Source organism: Mesoplodon mirus (assembly GCF_964341445.2).
Source record: "Mesoplodon mirus genome assembly, chromosome: 2".
NCBI lineage: Eukaryota > Metazoa > Chordata > Mammalia > Artiodactyla > Ziphiidae > Mesoplodon > Mesoplodon mirus.
In genome coordinates, this window is record NC_138977.1 from 178,356,625 (window position 1) to 178,377,405 (window position 20,781).

A 20,781-nucleotide genomic window follows, 5' to 3' on the forward strand; every position below is an offset into this window, starting at 1 on the left:
GCCACGGAGCCTGCACTACAGTGACATCACTGCTGGCTAGGGGACGCATTTGGAATATGCAACCATGAGCCTCTGAGAATTACTCCTTTGCTTAGCTGTCCACAGTAGAGCTGGATCTTAGAGGAGACACAGTCCCTCTCAGAACTCTCGAGAGCACGGTAGTAAGGGAAAGTTTGTAGTAACAGTGAGAAGAGCAGCACCACAGCGGTGAGATGCAGGGGTGGGACAGGTCTGGGCCACCCTCATGACCATGATTAAGACCCGGATGGGCATGAGCCTGGACTCCAGTGGTCACAAGAGCCCTTGGTGGGGAGGAGGGCAGCCCTGCTTCCTGAGGTTACCACCACCGCACCCCACCCTGCTCCTCCAAGGAGTTGTCACGGAGCATGAAGTGGCGGGGGGAAGTAACACCCATCCTCGGTCAGGTCTGTGACCCCTCACGGGTAACTGTTGCACAAACAACCGTTAGCCAAAGTGGGTCAAGGGGGTGATTCTCTGCACACCTCAGCAGCGAGGTGTCTGCTAAAAATATTTCAGAAAAACAAAATCGCCGGATATACATAGGAGAATATGTTGGCCTCACAGGACTCCTGGGAAGATCAAATAGGATCCTTGGGCTGTGGGAAGAAGTCCAGCCACCTCCCACTGCTCCCCAGTACACCCCTCACACTCTCAACACCTCCGTATCTTGTTCTCGGCCTGCAATCCCCTTCCTCACAAGACTTAGATGGGATACCCCCAAAGCAGAGTCCCAGACAGGAACTTGGGTGTTAGTAACGGTCCCCTGCAACTGAAATCAGAGGTGGCCCAAAGGAGCTGGTCCAGGGCATCGCACACATCTGCTCCATTGTGCCCTTTCCCCAACTCATGCTAACCTCCGGGGGTCATCTCTGCTGTGACATGTCTGAGCAGAGCTGACCTCTTCCTCCATGGATGTCCCTGTGCCTGACCATTCCTGCACAGCCCTGTCCTATCCACCCTCAACTGGTGTCCTTGCAGTGGGCACAGGGATGCATGTCACTAAGGCCTGCATGTCTGACGCCTCCCCATTTGGTAGGTGGAAGATGGAAAGGAGCACGCCTGGCGTGACCGACCACTGCTGATTTAAACAAGGTCCTGAGGCCACAGGGAAGCAGGCATGTCAGTGCCTAGTGACCTTTTTCAGGGTCCTGCACTACACAGGCGCTTACCTGACAGCAGAGAGGAATCACTCCCACCACTGGGAATTCACCCCCTGTCCTGCAGGGAACAGACAGGACAGAACACTGTCTCCCACTCCTTGAACCCTGGGGGATCATTGCCTTGATGAGAAAGACAAACCCACTCCCTGCTCTTGTCAGCCCCCAGCTCTCAGGAGCCTCTACCACTGCAAAATTATTTCTGACATGTGTACCTCCCCTCTGAAATACAAACCGATAATGGAGGTGTTCTAAGAGCATGTAAGCCACTTAGAGTTGGCTTGGTCTTATTTTTTATTTTATTTCTTCCAAAAGGATAACTCAGAGCTGAGAGTCCTTGATGATGTGAAGATTTCTCTTCTCAAGATGTTTGTGGATCTCCCGGCCAACCACTCATAGCCAATGCTATTCAACCAGCTGGGACCCTTTGACCCACATCCCCGCCTATACGTGCATTCACACACACACGGGGCAACACCTCCCCTGCAGTGGCCCAGACTAGCGCCCAGTGGAATTTCCTTTTTTCCCTCCAGCACTTCTAGTCACAATAAATGAAAGTACTTAATGACATAAGTGATTCATATGATACAAATGTATGAATGCAGAAAGGCCTGTCATGAAGAGGAAAAAACAGGATGTGACTCAGAAAGGCCAAAGGAAGAACAGGTTTGAGCAATGCTCTCTTCCAGGTCTATATATTTTCACTATCTCTAGAACTCAGCACCAACCAAGACACACGGTTGGTGCTTAATGCATGTTTGATGGATGGATGCATGCTGGATGGGTGGATGAGTCTGGATGGATGGGTATGTGGGGGTGAGTGGGGAAGATGGGTGGATGGGTGGATGGATGGATGGATGGATCTCTGCTAAGAATGTACACATTGATCTTGGTTCACAAAAAGAGAAAACATACAAAATAGCAAGAAAAAGAGATTTTCTGCTTCCAACTCTGACTTGAGAGGGTACCTCCTTTGTTTAAACAGAAATCTGGTTCTCATTTATAGCTTGCTCAGAATGTCTGCTTGAGCCTTCTTGAGTCAACTTGGAGTTGTTTCCATCTCTCCACTCACTCCTGCCCCTTCTCTCAATACCTCTCCCTGCCTTGGCAGAAGCTAACACTCCAGTACCGATCTGTGGCTCCACCAACCTCAGCATCCTCACTTAGGCGACTTGCCAGGTGCACTGGTGGGTATACAAAGGGAGGGATGCTACCCTCACAGTCTGGTTGTCCAGAGAAGGGACTTTTAGGGGAAAAGATCAAGAACATATAGTAAAAAGGCAGCCTCCGCTTGGGGCTTCCTCCAGGTCCTGACAAACATAAGACAAGCCTTTCCTCACGGTGGGTGGGTGAAGACCAGTGTCCCAGTGTCCCGGCTTGGTCAAGCCAGGTCCCTGAGCCAAGAGAAGTGTAGAAGGACAGAGGCTCTCAGCTGCATGGACCCTCACTCACTGCTGGTCTCGAGGGGCAAACAGCCCGAGCTGGAGCTACAGGTCACAGGGTCAGAGAAGGGGCCCTGGCCTGAAAGAGTCCTTGCCTCTCTCCCTCACATCTCAGATGAGGTCCAGCACAGAGTTAACTAGCAAAAGACAGACAAGCAGGGCAGACACTGTCACCTCATCCCTCTGCTGGCAGAAGCCCTGGGCTCTGGCTGGCCTAGGAACACTGCAGCACTAAAGTGACAAAAGACTGTAAAAAAGCATTTCAGGTAAGAGCAGACTTGAGAAGCTAAAGAGAGGCCAAGTGTCGAGGCCAAGGGCATGGCAGAGGAAAGACCCAGATGCACAGCAAAAGACCTGGGACCAGGTCAGAGATGCCAGATGGAGTAAAGTCAGAGGAAGACAAGAGCCAGAGCTGGGAGAGGCTTTCCTGGGAGCCTGTGGCCCCCATTCTAAGTGGGTACACAGCTGCAAGGGGCCCAGCTGGTTCAGTTAGCCACCCTAGAGATGCATGCTAGGGTCCCCTTTTGCTGTCATACAGTACAACTCTTTTTTTTTTTTTTTCTTTTTTTTTTTTTGCGGTATGCGGGCCTCTCACTGTTGTGGCCTCTCCCGTTGCGGAGCACAGGCTCCGGACGCGCAGGCCCAGCGGCCATGGCTCACGGGCCCAGCCGCTCCGCGGCATATGGGATACTCCCAGACTGGGGCACGAACCCGCATCCCCTGCATCGGCAGGCGGACTCTCAACCACTGCGCCACCAGGGAGGCCCTACAGTACAACTCTTACGCTACCATGTGGGGAGCTTAGCTGGGGCCCTGGGAGGATGAGCAAGAGCTTCGGATTCATCACAACCTGGGCCAGCTCCACTCACTGCTGAATCCCCAGAGTGGACAGCAGCACATGGATACAGCACATGCTTGATAAATGCTCACTGTATGGGTGAACTAAATCTCCTCTTGAACTTACTTGCGAGGTGATGCTGAACAAGTCATTGAAAGCTCTAGCCTTATCTTGATGACAATAAAATACAGTGTGATCAGTGAGTGGCCCTGGAGAGGTGCAGTGGGGCAGCCCTGATTTACCCGCCCTGTGAAATGCAGATGGTGATAACCCTGGGTGCCTAGTACCATCCTGAGCTCTTTGCAGGCATTTCTGTTTTGGGGGGTAACAGGGACAGAAAGGAATGGAAGGGGAAATGAAGGACCCAAGCAGGCTCCTGACTTCAATGTGGATGAGCTGAGAGCTTGTCCAGGGGTATCGCTGGCGGCTGGGGCCCAGTGTGGGTCTTGCACACAGAAGTGTGGGGACTATCGTGAAAAGCAGTTTCTATCTTCCACCACCACTCACCCTCTCCTCCAACGCCCCTTGGTCCGAAAGCTTTTCAAGGGCAAGCAGGAGTCATATCTGGCTTCTGTAGCTTCTGGGTCAAAAGACTGAGCAAGGATCAGCCCTGAGTCTCACATCGCAGCACTGCCTGAAATCTGCTCACCTGGGTGCATGTCCCTGGCTTCCTCCTAGCCCGGCAGCAAGGTCACGACTGCCACAGCCCCCTGGGCCTGATCCGGGCCTTTCAGGTCTGCATGTTCTGAAGTGTTGCAGAGCTGCCCTTTGAGGAAAAGCCCACTTCTCTGCTCCCGGGGTGTTCTATAAAAGCTGCCAATACAGGAAGGCCCAGAGTGAGGGCCTCTACAATACCCTGACCCAGGTTCCTGAAAGGGAAGTGGCTTGGCCCACTTCAAAGGCCTGACATTTGCACTGCAGGGCTGGCTCAGCCACGGGAGCCTGGGGCACAGCCAGTCCTGCAGCAAGACCACCCAGGTGTACAGGGGAGAGGAGAAGGCAGGCAGGATGTGACTAGGGGCAGCTGCAGCCCAGTACCTGTGGGAGGTGCCATGCCCTGCACACTGTCACCGGCTGCCCGTCCCCTGCCCAGGCTTAGGGGTTTCACCCCTAGGGAAGCTTCCTAAATCCTCTCTACATGGTCACTTCTCATGGCCACCCCATAGCTCAGATGCCCTCATTTCTCCCTGGGGAGATGGTAACCCATGGTTACCTCGTCTCCCAGCCCAGGCCCTCCAATTCCACCCTGCACCGAGTTGTCGTTCTCAGATGCACATCCTGCCCTGTCACATCTCCAAGGGCTGCACCCCAAGCCTCGGTGCCCTGCAGCTGCCCTCCTTGATGATTGATTTCCAAACACTTCTTGCCTCTCACCCCTTGCTTCAGACACTAAATTCAGCCCCTGCTCTCCTTGGCTTCTTGGCCTTTGCATATGCCATTCTTCATAACTGGAACGTGCTACTAAATGGAGATTAAAATTCTCAAGTTATTTGGATTTTGTGAGAATTCGGAGAGACAACATTTGTGAAATGTCTAACATAAGAACTGGCCCATAATAAGTGCTTAAGGGATGTTTGTGGAATTAATGGATGTTGAGTGAATAGTTTTAAATCTGCTCTTAGGAAAAAACACTGATGTAAACAGATGTCAAAGTGTTTGGAAAGAGGATGCCTCTTAGAATAGGAGTGATGGAGGACAGAAGCCACCCTGGGAAAGGGAACAGGACCTCCACATGGGTATATTCCATGTGGAACTGTCCATCTGTAGTCAGAATCTGGGTTATGTGCTCCCATGAGATGGGGGCATCCTGGCAAGGCTTGCATTTCCAAAGTCAATACCTACATAAGAGGCAGGTCATCGGGAGTTGAGGAAGATGGTGGAAGAGTAAGACGCGGAGATCACCTTCCTCCCCACAGATACATCAGAAATACATCTACACGTGGACCTGCTCCTATAGAACACCTACTGAATGCTGGCAGAAGACCTCAGACCTCCCAAAAGGCAAGAAACTCCCCATGTACCTGGGCAGGGCAAAAGAAAAAAGAATAAACAGAGACAAAAGAATAGGGACGGAACCTGCACCAGTGGGAGGGAGCCGTGAAGGAGGAAAGGTTTCCACACACTAGGAAGCCCCTTCGCAGGCAGAGACTGTGGGTGGCGGAGGGGGGAAGCTTCGGAGCCGATGAGGAGAGCACAGCAACAGTGGTGTGGAGGGCAAAGTGGAGAGATTCCCGCACAGAGGACCGGTGCCCTCAGGCACACACCAGCCCGAGAGGCTTGTCTGCTCGGCCGCCGGGACGGGCGGGGCTGGGAGCTGAGGCTCGGGTATCGGTCGGATCGGAAATAATAAAGATCAGATCAGAAGTAAATGAAAAAGAAATGAAGGAAACGATAGCAAAGATCAATAAAACTAAAAGCTGGTTCTTTGAGAAGATAAACAAAATGGATAAACCATAAGCCAGACTCATCAAGAGAAAAAGGGAGAAGACTCATATCAATAGAATTAGAAATGAAAAAGGAGAAGTAACAACTGACACTGCAGAAATACAAAGGATCATGAGAGATTACTACAATCAACTCTATGCCAACGAAATGGACAACCTGGAAGAAATGGACAAATTCTTAGAAATGCACAACTTACCAAGACTGAACCAGGAAGAAATAGAAAATATGAACAGGCCAATCACAAGCACTGAAATTGAAACTGTGATTAAAAATCTTCCAACAGGGCTTCCCTGGTGGAGCAGTGGTTGAGAGTCCACCTGCCAATGCAGGGGACACTGGTTCATGCCCTGGTCTGGGAAGATCCCACATGCCGCGGAGCGGCTGGGCCCGTGAGCCATGGCCGCTGAGCCTGCGCATCTGGAGCCTGTGCTCCGCAACGGGAGGGGCCACAACAGCGAGAGGCCCACGTACCACAAAAAAAAAAAAAAAAACTTCCAACAAAAAAAAGCCCAGGACCAGATGGCTTCACAGGAGAATTCTATCAAACATTTAGAGAAGAGCTAACACCTATCCTTCTCAAACTCTTCCAAAATATAGCAGAGGGAGGAATACTCCCAAACTCATTCTACGAGGCCACCATAACCCTGATACCAAAACCAGAAGAGGATGTCACAAAGAAAGAAAACTACAGGCCAATATCACTGATGAACATAGATGCAAAAATCCTCAACAAAATACTAGCAAACAGAATCCAACAGCACATTAAAAGGATCATACACCATGATCAAGTGGGGTTTATTCCAGGAATGCAAGGATTCTTCAATATATGCAAATCAATCAACATGATACACCATATTAACAAATTGAAGGGGAAAAACCATATGATCTCAATAGATGCAGAGAAAGCATTTGACAAAATTCAACACCCATTTATGATAAATACTCTGCAGAAAGTAGGCATAGAGGGAACTTTCCTCAACATAATAAAGGCCATATATGACAAACCCACAGCCAACATCATCCTCAATGATGAAAAACTGAAACCATTTCCACTAAGATCAGGAAAAAGACAAGGTTGCCCACTCTCACCACTATTACTCAACATAGTTTTGGAAGTTTTAGCCACAGCAATCAGAGAAGAAAAAGAAATAAAAGGAATCCAAATCGGAAAAGAAGAAGTAAAGCTGTCACTGTTTGCAGATGACATGATACTCTACATAGAGAATCCTAAAGATGCTACCAGAAAACTATTAGAGCTAATCAATGAATGTGGTAAAGTAGCAGGATACAAAATTAATGCACAGAAATCTCTGGCATTCCTATACACTAATGAGGAAAAATCTGAAAGTGAAATTAAGAAAACACTCCCATTTACCACTGCAACAAAAAGAATAAAATATCTAGGAATAAACCTACCTAAGGAGACAAAAGTCCTGTATGCAGAAAATTATAAGACACTGATGAAAGAAATTAAAGATGATACAAATAGATGGAGAGATATACCATGTTCTTGCTTTGGAAGAATCAACATTGTGAAAATGACTCTACTACCCAAAGCAATCTACAGATTCAATGCAATCCCTATCAAACTACCACTGGCATTTTTCACAGAACTAGAACAAAAAATTTCACAATCTCTATGGAAACACAAAAGATCCCGAATAGCCAAAGCAATCTTGAGAACGAAAAATGGAGCTGGAGGAATCAGGCTCCCTGACTTCAGACTATACTACAAAGCTACAGTAATCAAGACAGTATGGGACTGGCACAAAAACAGAAATATAGATCAATGGAACAGGATAGAAAGCCCAGAGATAAACCCACGCACATATGCTCACCTTATCTTTGATAAAGGAGGCAAGAATATACAGTGGGGAAAAGACAGCCTCTTCAGTAAGTGGTGCTGGGAAAACTGGACAGGTACATGTAAAGGTATGGAATTAGAACACTCCCTAACATAAACTCAAAATGGATTCAAGACGTAAATGTAAGGCCAGACACTATCAAACTCTTAGAGGAAAACATAGGCAGAACACTCTATGACATAAATCACAGCAAGATCCTTTTGGACCCACCTCCTAGAGAAATGGAAATAAAAACAAAGATAAACAAATGGGACCTAATGAAACATAAAAGCTTTTGCACAGCAAAGGAAACCATAAACAAGACCAAAAGACAACCCTCAGAATGGGAGAAAATATTTGCAAATGAAGCAACTGACAAAGGATTAATCTCCAAAATTTATAAGCAGCTCATGCAGCTCAAAAACAAAAAAACAAACAACCCAATCCAAAAATGGGCAGAAGACCTAAACAGACATTTCTTCAAAGAAGATATACAGATTGCCAACAAACACATGAAAGAATGCTCAACATCATTAATCATTAGAGAAATGCAAATCCAAACTACAATGAGATATCATCTCACATCTGTCAGAATGGCCATCATCAAAAAATCTAGAAACAATAAATGCTGGAGAGGGTGTGGAGAAAAGGGAATACTCTTGCACTGTCGGTGGGAATGTAAATTGATACAGCCAGTATGGAGAACAGTATGGAGGTTCCTTAAAAAACTACAAATAGGGGCTTCCCTGGTGGCGCAGTGGTTGAGAGTCCGCCTGCCGATGCAGGGGACACAGGTTTGTGCCCCGGTCTGGGAAGATCCCACATGCCACGGAGCGGCTGGGCCCCTGAGCCATGGACGCTGAGCCTGCGCGTCCAGAGCCTGTGCTCCGCAATGGGAGAGGCCACAGCAGTGAGAGGCCCGTGTACCGCAAAAAAAACCCCAAAAAACCACTACAAATAGAACTACCATATGACCCAGCAATCCCACTACTGTGCATATACCCTGAGAAAACCATAATTCAAAAAGAGTCATGTACCAAAATGTTCATTGCAGCTCTATTTACAATAGCCAGGACATGGAAGCAACCTAAGTGTCCATCATCGGATGAATGGATAAAGAAGATGTGGCACATATATACAATGGAATATTACTCAGCCATAAAAAGAAACAAAATTGAGATATCTGTAGTGAGGTGGATGGACCTAGAGTCTGTCATAGAGAGTGAAGTAAGTCAGAAAGAGAAAAACAAATACCGTATGCTAACACATATATATGGAGTCTAAGAAAAAAAAAAAAGGTCATGAAGAACCTAGGGGTAAGACGGGAATAAAGACACAGACCTACTAGAGAATGGACTTGAGGATACGGGAAGGGGGAAGGGTAAGCTGTGACAAAGTGAGAGAGGGCATGGACATATATACACTACCAACTGTAAAATAGCTAGCTAGTGGGAAGCAGCCGCATAGCACAGGGAGATGAGCTCGGTGCTTTGTGACCACCTAGAGGGGTGGGATAGGGAGGGTGGGAGGGAGGGAGACGCAAGAGGGAAGAGTTATGGGGATATATGTGTGTGTATAACTGACGGACTTTGTTATAAAGCAGAAACTAACACACCATTGTAAAGCAATTATACTCCAATAAAGATGTTAAAAAAAAGAAAATAAAAAGAGAAAGGTCCTCACATCTGCAGGAAATTGGAAGAGAGAATTCAGCCATGAGCTCTTGACTGGGGTTTCAGCTGTTGAGAAACCCAGGCAGACATTCCTGGCTGCTGGATAATTAAAGACCAATCACATGAAGCCAGAGGACCAAGGATGGAAAGATTACATTTTTTTGAACAGTTAACACCCAGAATCCCCATTACATCAGTAACTATATTTTATTTAGGAAAATACCTGTGTCAGCAGGAACAAAGGCTACCAGTAAAATTGTTAAATTGATCTTCATGAGAAAATGAGGAGAATTTACTTTGGAGTCAAGACCCAGAGGGAGAAAAGAGAGGGTGGATAGGGAAAGGAAAGCTAGCAAGATGTGGAGAAAGGATGAGGCCCTGGGTGGAGGGGGTGGGGCTGTGGAGAAGCACACAAGCCTTCTCTGGGAAGACTTCGAAACTTAGAGGCTGTTTGTGCAGCTGCAACGCGCAAGTCCCACCTCAACCTCCACCGTATGTGACACCATCTCCGAGACTTGGATTTGTTGTCTTGTTGAAACCAGGAAAGACATTGATTTCCCATCTGGATCGGTACTGGGTGAGGTAGAGGCAGCCCCATCAGAAGCTCAGATGATTTGTTTACTTCCTTACTGAGTCCCTAGCGGCAGGATTAGGGCCAGGAGTAATGAAAATAGAAGCCCCCTGTGAAATGTGCTGAGCTCTTCAGACCTGTACACGTCCAATCCTATCTGGACCTCAGCGGCCTGAGACCTATGCCCACCCCCGTCAGGCTGGAAGGGAGAGGCCCTGGAGGATGACGGCCCTGCTAGGTCACTGGCTGTCTGCCTTCCCAGTGCTCTGTGCACGTTTCTCCACAGTAAATCTGAGAATTGAGGCAAGTCATATCAGGGTGCTCCAGCCTTGCCTCCCTTGCACTCCAGGGGCCCAGGGAACTGTTGTGCATCCACATTAGCAAGGTACAAATCATCCTGGAAGGCAAAGGAAGATGAATGGCATGCCAGGGTCACAGCCACACGGGCCAGCTGCATCTCGCCACCAGGCCATTATCCACCCAACACCAAAGCTAAAAATGTGGGAAACGTGTTCATTAAGAAAGGCTGCATTTCCTCCAGGCTTCTAAAGAGCCCAGTTTTCTCTTGCCTCCGTCATTAATCAAGCAAAGTAATTAATCAATCAAAGTGCAGGGAGACCTCGCAGAGGCAAACAGCAGGAACTGACCTCTGACCAGACCCTCAGACAGGCTCTAGCTGTCCAGCGAAGTCAGACAAGCAGCCGGCAGAGGGTCCAGCTGGGAGGACAAGCTGATGCCCAGATGTCACAGCTTGAGAAATCCATCTCCAGGCGAGAGCTCTCTGCCAACCTGCTGCCAGCCCGCCCGTCCTGAGAGAGGGCGCCACGGCCAGGCCTGAGGAGGGAGCCGATGGTGGCAGAGAGCCAAGGGGATGGGGATCTCTGCTCATGTTGAATCCGAGGAGCGGGGAGGGGGGAGAGTTGTGGAGGAGCATTTGCTATACCCAAGGCTCTCTGGCCTCCAGTGGCCAGAACTGCAACCAGCTGCACCCAAGCAGACCACCTGTTCAACTGGCCCTGACAAAGGCATCGATGATCACGCTTCCCCAGTCTGGTCCCTACATGTTCCACCTGGGTCTTTACGGTCAAGAAAACCAGAGAAAGTGACATGAAGTCCAAGGTAGCTCTGATGTGAGGAGGCTCAGTGTTGCTCCAGAGGAAAGAATTCTACAGGCAGGTTGACAAAAAACTTGTAAGCTAGGGAAGAGTCCAGAAAGCCTTACAGAAACAGGGATGTAAGGGGTGGGGTGAAATGCTTTAATGGATTGAGCGAGGAAGGAGTGATTCCATCTATCAAGCCATTCCACAATTTTAAAATGCACAAAGAAGAGAAATTCCAACCTGAGGGAGCATTTTATAATAACACCACATTAGCCCCTGCAGCCTAATTCAAGGATCAGGCTTCACAGTGACCAGACAACACAGCTTCTCTCATTCGCCTGTACCGCCTTGGAAACACATTTGAATAGAAATGGGGTAACAATGTGACAGTGTGTCTGTTAGGTCAATTATAGCCCTGAAGTCACCAGGCAATGCAGTTCTGGAGACCAAGGATGCTAAAGATGCATCTCTGACCAAGGCTACCCATGAAATCTGAGCAAAGTCTCAGGGGTCCTTAAGGTCTGGTTGTCACTTTTATTACTAGCTGAGTAAGACAGGCCCTAAACTAACTTGTCGAGAAAACAAGAATCAGAAACACCCAAATAAGACAGTGCTTTGTAGGGAAAAATAAACAACAGCACTGCACACTGGCAAAGGCAATACTTTTGGAGCCACTAGAAGCCACTTATTTAAGTACTTTTCTTCCAAAAGACGTTCTCTTTACTAAATAGGAACCAAAATCATTTGCTATAACAGTGCCTGGTTGGCTCTGGAGCACAGAAAGCCCTGACCACAGGCCTAATAGAAGAAGATGGAGCTTCTGAGGCCAGCTCAGTACAGAAGCGGAGAGATGAATGATCCTGTAAAAATGCCCTGTTTTTGAGGGTCCACTTGAAAACTTCTAATCCAGAATTATCATCCCAAGAGCAGCCATCTGGGGGAGGAACTAAAGATGGACTTGAGGGTTCCATTTCCAAAAGGATTTTCATTAATTTCATCAAGACAAAGTTAATAATCCACGACATCAACGCTGTTTTGTTTTCTTTTCCTTCAGTTGGTTGTGCTAAACATGTTAGAATCTTCTCCATAAATCTCACAGCTAGAGGCTAGTAGAAATTAGTTTGCCTTCTACACCGTCTTTAAGAAAGAAAGAAGTGGTAATAGCTACTGAGGAAACTTGAAGGGAATGGCTTGTAAGTGAGATGAATCTGCCCAAATGGTTGTTGGGTAGGATGAGTAAATAAATCCACGTTTGCCTCTCATCGTAGCCCACACAAGGAAGGAGATGCAATGAATGGAGATAGATTGCTTTAATAACGTATTTTATTTATGGATCTATAAAGAGGCTTCTAGAGACAGTTTAACTTATGTTAAGACCTGCATTCTTAACAGATCCACCCCATCAGTCCTTATCGAGAGTCTCCAAGGAGCGGGGTCTTGTCTGAAGAGCTAAGCGGGTCGCAAAGACAAGGCCTCTCCTCTCCCACACAAGGCAGCGATGACTGAGTTCCTGTGTGACTGATGCAGACAGTAAGTGGTGCTGGATGCTGGTGATCAGGGGCTGGACAGGTGGGATCACCTGTGATCCACCCACTGTGAGGCTTTCCAAGAGCATGCTCAAGAAGGGAGCGGACTACATCACACAAAAAATAACGAGGCCACGTTCAGCCTTTCCGTGGAAACCCTGAACACACCTGGCTCCCTCCCCCACAGCGGTACTGTTAATAGCTCAGCCTTGTTCAAATTGCTTTCTATGTGTTCTCCCCTTTAATTTTCATTATGACTCTGAGGGGTAGGTAGTGTTCTAGTCCCCAGTTTACACAGAAGGAAACTGAGGCAGAGAATGAGAAATAAATAATAATAAACAGTTAGTAACTAGAGTTACTGGAATTTGAACCCAAGCAAGCTGCCTCCTGTGCCGTTGCTGCTGTTGCTACTACTTCTACTATTGCCAGTGCTGCTTCTGCTTCTGCTACTACCGCTACCGCTACTATTACTACTACTACTACTGCTACCGCCACTCTTACTACTACTGCCGCTATCACTACTACTGCTACTGCTACTATTACTACTACTGCTACTGCTACTATTACTACTACTGCCGCTATCACTACTACTGCTACTGCTACTATTACTACTACTGCTACTGCTACTATTACTACTACTGCCGCTATCACTACTACTGCTACCGCCACTCTTACTACTACTGCCGCTATCACTACTACCGCTACCGCTACTATTACTACTACTACTACTGCTACCGCCACTCTTACTACTACTGCTACTGCTACTATTACTACTACTGCTACTGCTACTATTACTACTACTGCCGCTATCACTACTACTGCTACCGCCACTCTTACTACTACTGCCGCTATCACTACTACCGCTACCGCTACTATTACTACTACTACTACTGCTACCGCCACTCTTACTACTACTGCTACTGCTACTATTACTACTACTGCTACTGCTACTATTACTACTACTGCCGCTATCACTACTACTGCTACCGCCACTCTTACTACTACTGCCGCTATCACTACTACCGCTACCACTACTATTACTACTACTACTACTGCTACCGCCACTCTTACTACTACTGCTACTGCTACTATTACTACTACTGCTACTGCTACTATTACTACTACTGCCGCTATCACTACTACTGCTACCGCCACTCTTACTACTACTGCCGCTATCACTACTACCGCTACCGCTACTATTACTACTACTACTACTGCTACCGCCACTCTTACTACTACCGCCACTATTACTACTACTGCTATCGCTACTATTACTACCACTACTACAGGTACTACGGTTGCTACTGTGACTTCTGATACTATTACTGCTACTGCTGCTACTGTTACTACTGCTGCTACTACTGCTACAAGATCTCTATGATGTCACTCTTAAATCTTGCACTTTATGTAGTGCCTGGGTCTCAGAAGGAACAAAGAGAGGTAGGGTGGCCAGGATTCTAGGTTCAATAGTGCACTGACCTCACTTGATGATGACTAGCCACCCACCTCAGAGCCATGGCTTTGTTCATCCTGCTAATGGGTGTGTGTCATTTCAGAAAGCCCTCTACTGCATTCCTCGATACTACCATCAATCTCCTTTTCTCTCTTGGCCTCCAGGACAGATTCTTTGTATCCAGTGTGATTGATGTGCAACCAAAGAGCTCACCTAAGCCTTTTGCCCAGGGCAAAATGAGTAATCAAGACCTAGACAGGAAGTACTTTCTCCTCTCCCTCCACCCCATCAGGGCAGCACGTGCTGGTGTAACGGGAAGCAGCCCTCCTTTCTCCTGGAGTAGAAGGAGTGCAGCATGGTAGAGCAAGAACTGAGGAAAAATGGATGGGGGATACGGGGCAGGGCGCAGCAGGGCTGGTGTACGTTTGGAGGAGGATGAAGCCCTTTGAGGAGAGAGAACCTGGGGAGACCTTCCTAGGAGTGAGACCCTCCTGTGGTCTGGTCCCCACAGAGAGTGGCCGGCACCTCCCTGTCCTGCCCCGGGTGGGGATGAGCACACACCGCCTGGGCCACATGGTCGCACTGCACTTGCATCCACACGGAGAGTGGGGTGGTAAATACAGAGGCACCATGAGAGCCCCTCACCTCTTCTTCCAAACTCCAGAAGAGAGGAAGGCAGAACAGGTCACGGCAGGATCCAAAAACACAAATCCTTGCATTAAGCACCTTCCATGTCTGGCTCATATGCCCAGGGCTCTCAAGTCCATGGCCCTGTGGAGGTCTTTGGTCCACTCTCTCGGTCAACCCTTCACCACCTTAGAAAGACCTTGTGATGGCTCCCCGGAGCCATGGACTTTGGGGAAGAGGGAGTTACTCCAGCTAAAATCTCAGTGTCTTCTGTTTCCCTATCAACCAAGAACATATTTCTAGTGTTTGCCGCCTGTTGGAGCGTGTTTCCTCTCCCCGCACCCCCCCCCACATATAAGATTATAGACTGGATTTGGTACCTTGGCAAATCACACATGTACCCAGCCTACCCCAGAGATTCTAATAACCCCCCTCCGCAAAACATGTGCCCCCTGATTAGATGATACCAAGATGTTCTGGGGTGGCACTGATACTCAGGTGGCAGATACAGCCCATTTCTGCCCTACAATCCTTACGCCTGGCTAAGTAAAGAAGGTGTAACTAGTTTCAAATGCTGAGTGGCAAGCGTATCTCATGCACAAACTTCTGAGCACTTTTCACAAACCCAACTGGGAAAAATTTCCAAGCGTCAAATGAAAGTTTTCTTGGGTGCTATATTCCTAGTAGAGATGCAGATGCCGGGCTACCAAAAGACAGTCTCCACAGTGCTTCACTGTTACCCCCAAACATCCAGGGAGAAAACCACCTCTCACAACAGGTGCACAGCTCCACATCCTCCTCCCAGGCCCAAGAGGAGCTAACCCTGATTGCACCTATGTCAAGAGAGTGGCAGAATAACTAACCATACACACTGTACTTCTCATCTTGGAAGGAATGGAACAGGTGGGCAAGTGATGCTCCTACCCTTTTGCCCCTCCCTGCTCAGCTGGGAATCCAGCATGTTCTGGTTGACCTAAGCCTCAGCATTCAGAAGATGAACTGGGACAGTTCCCAGTTGTTTCCATATTATTGACTTTCTACACGGAAGAACTTAAAACAGGTTCAGAATGATGACTCCCCGCAGGAAGGCTCTACCCCCAGTCCTGCCAGATGAAATCATGCCCCACAAAACAGTCATCACAGAAGCCTAAGAGACAGGACTCTCCTTACTCCCTAAGCATGCAACTTTTAAATATTAGAGGCACCCAGTGAGCTCATATGTCCTGTCTGCTGACAATGGCCATAACTGCCTGCTAATGTGCTTAGAGGCACTGCCCAGCTGACTGGTTTCAATTTCAGCAAATGACAGAGTTCTAGTTATTAAAGTTGGTGAGCAAGAGCACTCAGTCAGAGCTGAGGCATATCGTTGACCATGACAGGCCAAGTGTACAAGTGAGACTCCCTCCTGGAGGGAGCTTGGGAGGCAAGCACTGACCTGCAGCATTTGGAGGTAGCCTTCCTGGGGGTCGCAGAGCAGGGAAGAGATGCGGTGGTTGTTCCTCATGCATTTCTGGTTGTCCTTTGCAGATGGGAAGATCTGCCGGACCACGGTCATCCTGCCAAGGGCGCTGTGGACCAGATCCAGGATCTCTGGGTCACTGATTTCCTGGGAAGATAACCAGAAATGTTTACCATTGACTCGTGAACTCATGATCTCTGCAAAAGACTCACCAGTAGTTGTCTAGGTCTACAGCCTAAATAGCTGATGCCAAAGAGGTTATGAGTTTGGGCCCAAGGTCAAAGAATTCATTTGTTGCTTATTTACAAATAATACTTGCTTACCCTAAAATGCAAACAGGATTACTCAACACCTTCCCTGAAGGACAGGAAAAGGTATCTGCAGCTAAACCAATGCACTGGCTTCCATGGAGTCAAACTCAAAAAGAACCAGTGCTGTCAAATGTCACAACAGGCACTAGCTGGAATTAAAGGCTAAATTTCCTGTTGGGAGTCATCTACCTGATTTAGACAAGGAAAACTGGTTTTCTCTGGCACAGCTGACCAAAATGCAATGAGTTTCCCCTAATTCTTTAATAATTAGATTTTTTTTAAAGATTTGCATACAAATTTTAAAAATATGTCCACTCATTCACTGCACAAAATCTACCCAACAGCTCCTCTGTGATTTGTTCTGTGTTGAGCACTGGGCATATAGCAGTGAATGAGTCAGGCTTAATCCCATCTGATAAAACTCAAGGTCTCATCATAGGATGAAATATGCTGAGTGATGTCATATGGAAATGGAAATCTAGGGGCAAAGGAAACCCATCATGCTTCCACATGAGACCATTTGCTAAGCTCTTTACACACATTTTCTCAGTTGGTACTCACAACAACCCTAGGAATTCTATGAGGAAGATCCTATTATTATCCTATTGAAAATGAGCACGCTCACGCATAGAAATAGCAAAGGGAGAACGCTAAGGGGAGCTCTTTCCAGGATGAGGCCTGTGTGAGGAATTAGTGCTGAAGCTGAACCTGAAGGATGACCTTGTTTGGCAAAGTGCTTGCAGGTAGGGGGGGAGGGGGAAGGGCAGTGCAGAGCTGAGTTGCTGGCCGTGCTCCTGAAGATGTGGGCAACAGGTGGCACCCTGTGGTACCCTATTCCGGTACAGGCAGCAGGGTGCCCCTCCAACCTAGGGAGGGGGCAGGGGGGAGGGACGGTCAAAGGCAGCGTGAGATCTGTGTCCTGGGCCAGATGTGGGTGTGGGGTTCAGTAAATCTCGCTAAATCAACCTCTCTAGAGACAATGAGAAGCCCTTGAAAGACTTTATGCACCAACAAGTCACAATCAGATTTACATTTTAAAAAATCTCTGGCTGCTGTATGGAGCGAGGATTAGGGAGGAACAAAACAGCTCCATGTCTGAGATCAACACAGGAACTACAAGAAATGGACATTTACCAAGGGTTTTGGTGGTGGGAGAGAGTCAGGTTAAGAAAGCCCTGGTTCTAAGAAGTGACTCCATCAGTGTTGGTTGCAAGTCAAGATTTTAACTGTGAATAACTGTGTTTTAAAATTGGTCTTAAGTCTTCCTCCTTGCAGGTGACACAGTCTAGAGTTGAGACAATGAGATGGTATAAATGGACCTAATGAGGTTAGAAATGAATGATCAGGAGTTTCAAAATCACTTAAAGAACATAACATGTTTAAGGGTATAAGAGTAAACAAAGTATTTCAGGAATGTCCTAGGTACTCAATATGAATGTGTAGACTGGTCAGTTGTAGCCATATGCTAGATCTGGGAGAAAGGAAGAAATTAAGAATTGCATCCTTTTAGAATGATCAGTGGTTCCCAAGTATGCAGAACTGCAGGCATTTCAAAAGAATTAAAGTGCTATTACCTATTGAATCTGGCTTTAAGCCACCTAAACTTTGTATTTCAGACAAGAGTCTGTTTAAGGGACAATGATCTTGTTGGATTGGGAACAACGGACAATCAATGGTGAGGAAATCGCAGAATGTTCATATAGGACCACCAAGTGAGACGGGCTCAGGAGCCAGTTGGGCTTCAGGAAACGAAGCAGAGAATGTAGCTGAGCCTGGACATTTGTGCTCTGCTCTTAGCTGTCCTGCTAATGGAGGCCTTGCCCCAAGCATAGGATAGGAGGATGAGAAAAATCATATTCTGACCTAATAGTAAGTAGAACTATAAGAAAGAGCAATGAGTGGAGTGGTCAGCTTTACTTGGAGAAGGAATATAGAGGCCTTTGCGGTGGGGGAGAGGGTTTTTTTTTTTTTTTTTAACCTAGAAAAATCATGAGGTCATGAAGAATGTAATTTGAATTATGCATACGGGGGTTTATCAAAGCCAGCACACCTTGGAAAGGAAATGGATATGTTACAAACCTTTTGTTTTTCTCGCTTACTCTTCATAGCAGAGGTCACCATAGAAGTTCTTTTATTAAACCTCTCCTGCACCCTCAACTTCCCGATGGGAGAGTCAGTGGCACTGAACCCTCCCTACTGCGCCCCAAGAAGGGCCCTGGAAATTGTAGGGGACCTGGCTGATGGGGGAACACAGTACCTTTCTAATAGGTGTAACCCTCACCTTCCCTGGCCACATGCAGCAGCCCCTGGTGTGAGTAGCTAAAGAAGCCAGGGCAGCCAGGACCTAATCAAGGGGCCTGGGTCCCTGTCCCAAGTAGCCCTGATCTCCAGACTATTCCTTTTCAATTCTGCCTATCCAGGACAGAGATGAGAACTTGGTACAGCTTCTTCCAACCCATTAGCTGCTATAAGCCTTCCTCAGAGTATGGATCAGATGGATTTCTGCAGACCTCCCATCTCCCGTGGCCCAGTTCTCACCCACTCACTCGGGGTCGAAGCACATAGTCTTGTCTGCCAAAGCACTCCTACCTACCTCCCCACACTTCTGGGCCTATCCTTAGTATCTAGTACAGAGATAGCTGCAATCACATTCTAAGAATCCATGGAAGCAACTCCCCTGGATTGCTTGGAGGCAAGAAAAAGGGTCACTTCTTCTCCTAGGAATGTATCTTTCCCTTGGAGACTTCCAAGCCTGCATCATCAATCAGTTCCGGCAGCTTCATGCCAGGCCCTCTTCTGTCCTGTTGGCCCTACCATGTCCCTTCAGTACCACTGGGCTGCACACAGGTATCTGCTCCCACTCTGCTCGCTACTGTCAGGCAGGCACTGCCTCCAGGCTGCACACCAGGTCAGCCTCTGGACCACTGTGAACAGGACCAAACTCCAGGCCTTCCTAAGGGTGCAGAGGGCAATGCAAGCAGCCTATTGACACAACCCACATGGAGAACAAACTTCCCCTCTGCCCCAGTTGAACATTCCTTCCAGACAGTGCTGCTGATGAGCAGAAGAAACAAGACAATGTGTATATACTGTGTGATCTCCACTGACCTCACCAAAGTCATCAAGGCAGCAATGAAACAGTAATACATCATACCCAGAAGCTCACTGAAGTGCTGAAGGGCACAGGCTCAAAATAAATCTTGCTTATTTGATTACTTTTTAAGTTTGCCTTGTGAAATATATCTTAATGCACAAACATTACATAAAGTATGGATAATAAAATGATTTCAGTGTACCTCCCATCAAAAAATAACCTGCATCTTGGTTGGATGCCTCCTCCCCAAATGCTTACCGTTTCCTCCTCACCAGGAGCTGCCTTTGTCTTGCTATAACTTACGTATGTAACCTAAAAAAATATATATCTTAGTCTTGTACGTTTTGTTCACCTTTGTGTAAGCTAAACAGTCTGCATGCCTCTTACAACTGTGTTTTAACACAGTGGTTCTCAAACTTTGTTGTGTATCAGGATCACCTGGGGAATTGGCAAAATTACAGAGGTACAGTCCAGTTCCATTTCCCCAAGGAAGGCTTCTGTGTCTCCACTGGCTCTCCAGACAATTCCAGTACTCACCAACATCTAAAACCCACTGGGTTTAACATTAAGTTTTTGTGATCTATTCATGGTGATGGATGCAGCTCTGGTTTATTCATGTTCACAGCTGTACTATTGTGCTGTGTGATTCTGCCACAATGTATTCACCCTATTGTGATTACCATTTGAATGTTTTTGCTTCTTTGCTATTAGGAACAAAGTTTCTATGTACATTTTTCCTGCCTGCGTGTCTTGGTGCACACTTTTAAGAATTTCTCTATATACCTAGAATTAGAATTCCTCCATGGGAGAATATGTACATGTTCAAGTTTACTAGGTAATACCAAATTTCCAAAGTGATTTGTATCCACTTATAACTGTGTGTGGTGAAGAGAGTTCCTGTTGTTCTGCATCGTTCCCTGCTCCTAATATCCTATGACTTCCTAATATTTGCCAATCTGGTGAGAATGAACTGGTACATCACTGGACTTTAATTTCCACTTCCCTAATTCTTAGTAGAGTTAAATATCTTTCATACATTCATGAATCATTTGTGTTTCCTTTCTTGTATCTGTGTTTTTGTCCAATTTCCTGGGTTGGATATCTTGCATATTGATTTATGGGACTTTTTTTTTTTAGTTCTGGATATTAAGCTTTTGTCACATGCTGCAAATATCTTCTCCAGCTTCCAGAATGTTAGGTAGAACTAGCCTATAAATTCA

General features: G+C 47.1%; 1 protein-coding gene across 2 annotated transcripts in view; it reads right to left on the bottom strand.

Moving 5' to 3' along the window:
• The window catches only part of GRID1 (glutamate ionotropic receptor delta type subunit 1), a 678,013-nt gene that overhangs the window by 207,753 nt on the left and 449,479 nt on the right, over nucleotides 1–20,781 (bottom strand). For both annotated transcript variants that reach the window (XM_082629921.1, XM_082629922.1), the window contains exon 6: nucleotides 16,133–16,303. In XM_082629921.1, coding sequence (XP_082486047.1) covers nucleotides 16,133–16,303 — 171 coding nt within the window. The remainder of the gene's footprint in view (nucleotides 1–16,132; nucleotides 16,304–20,781) is intronic.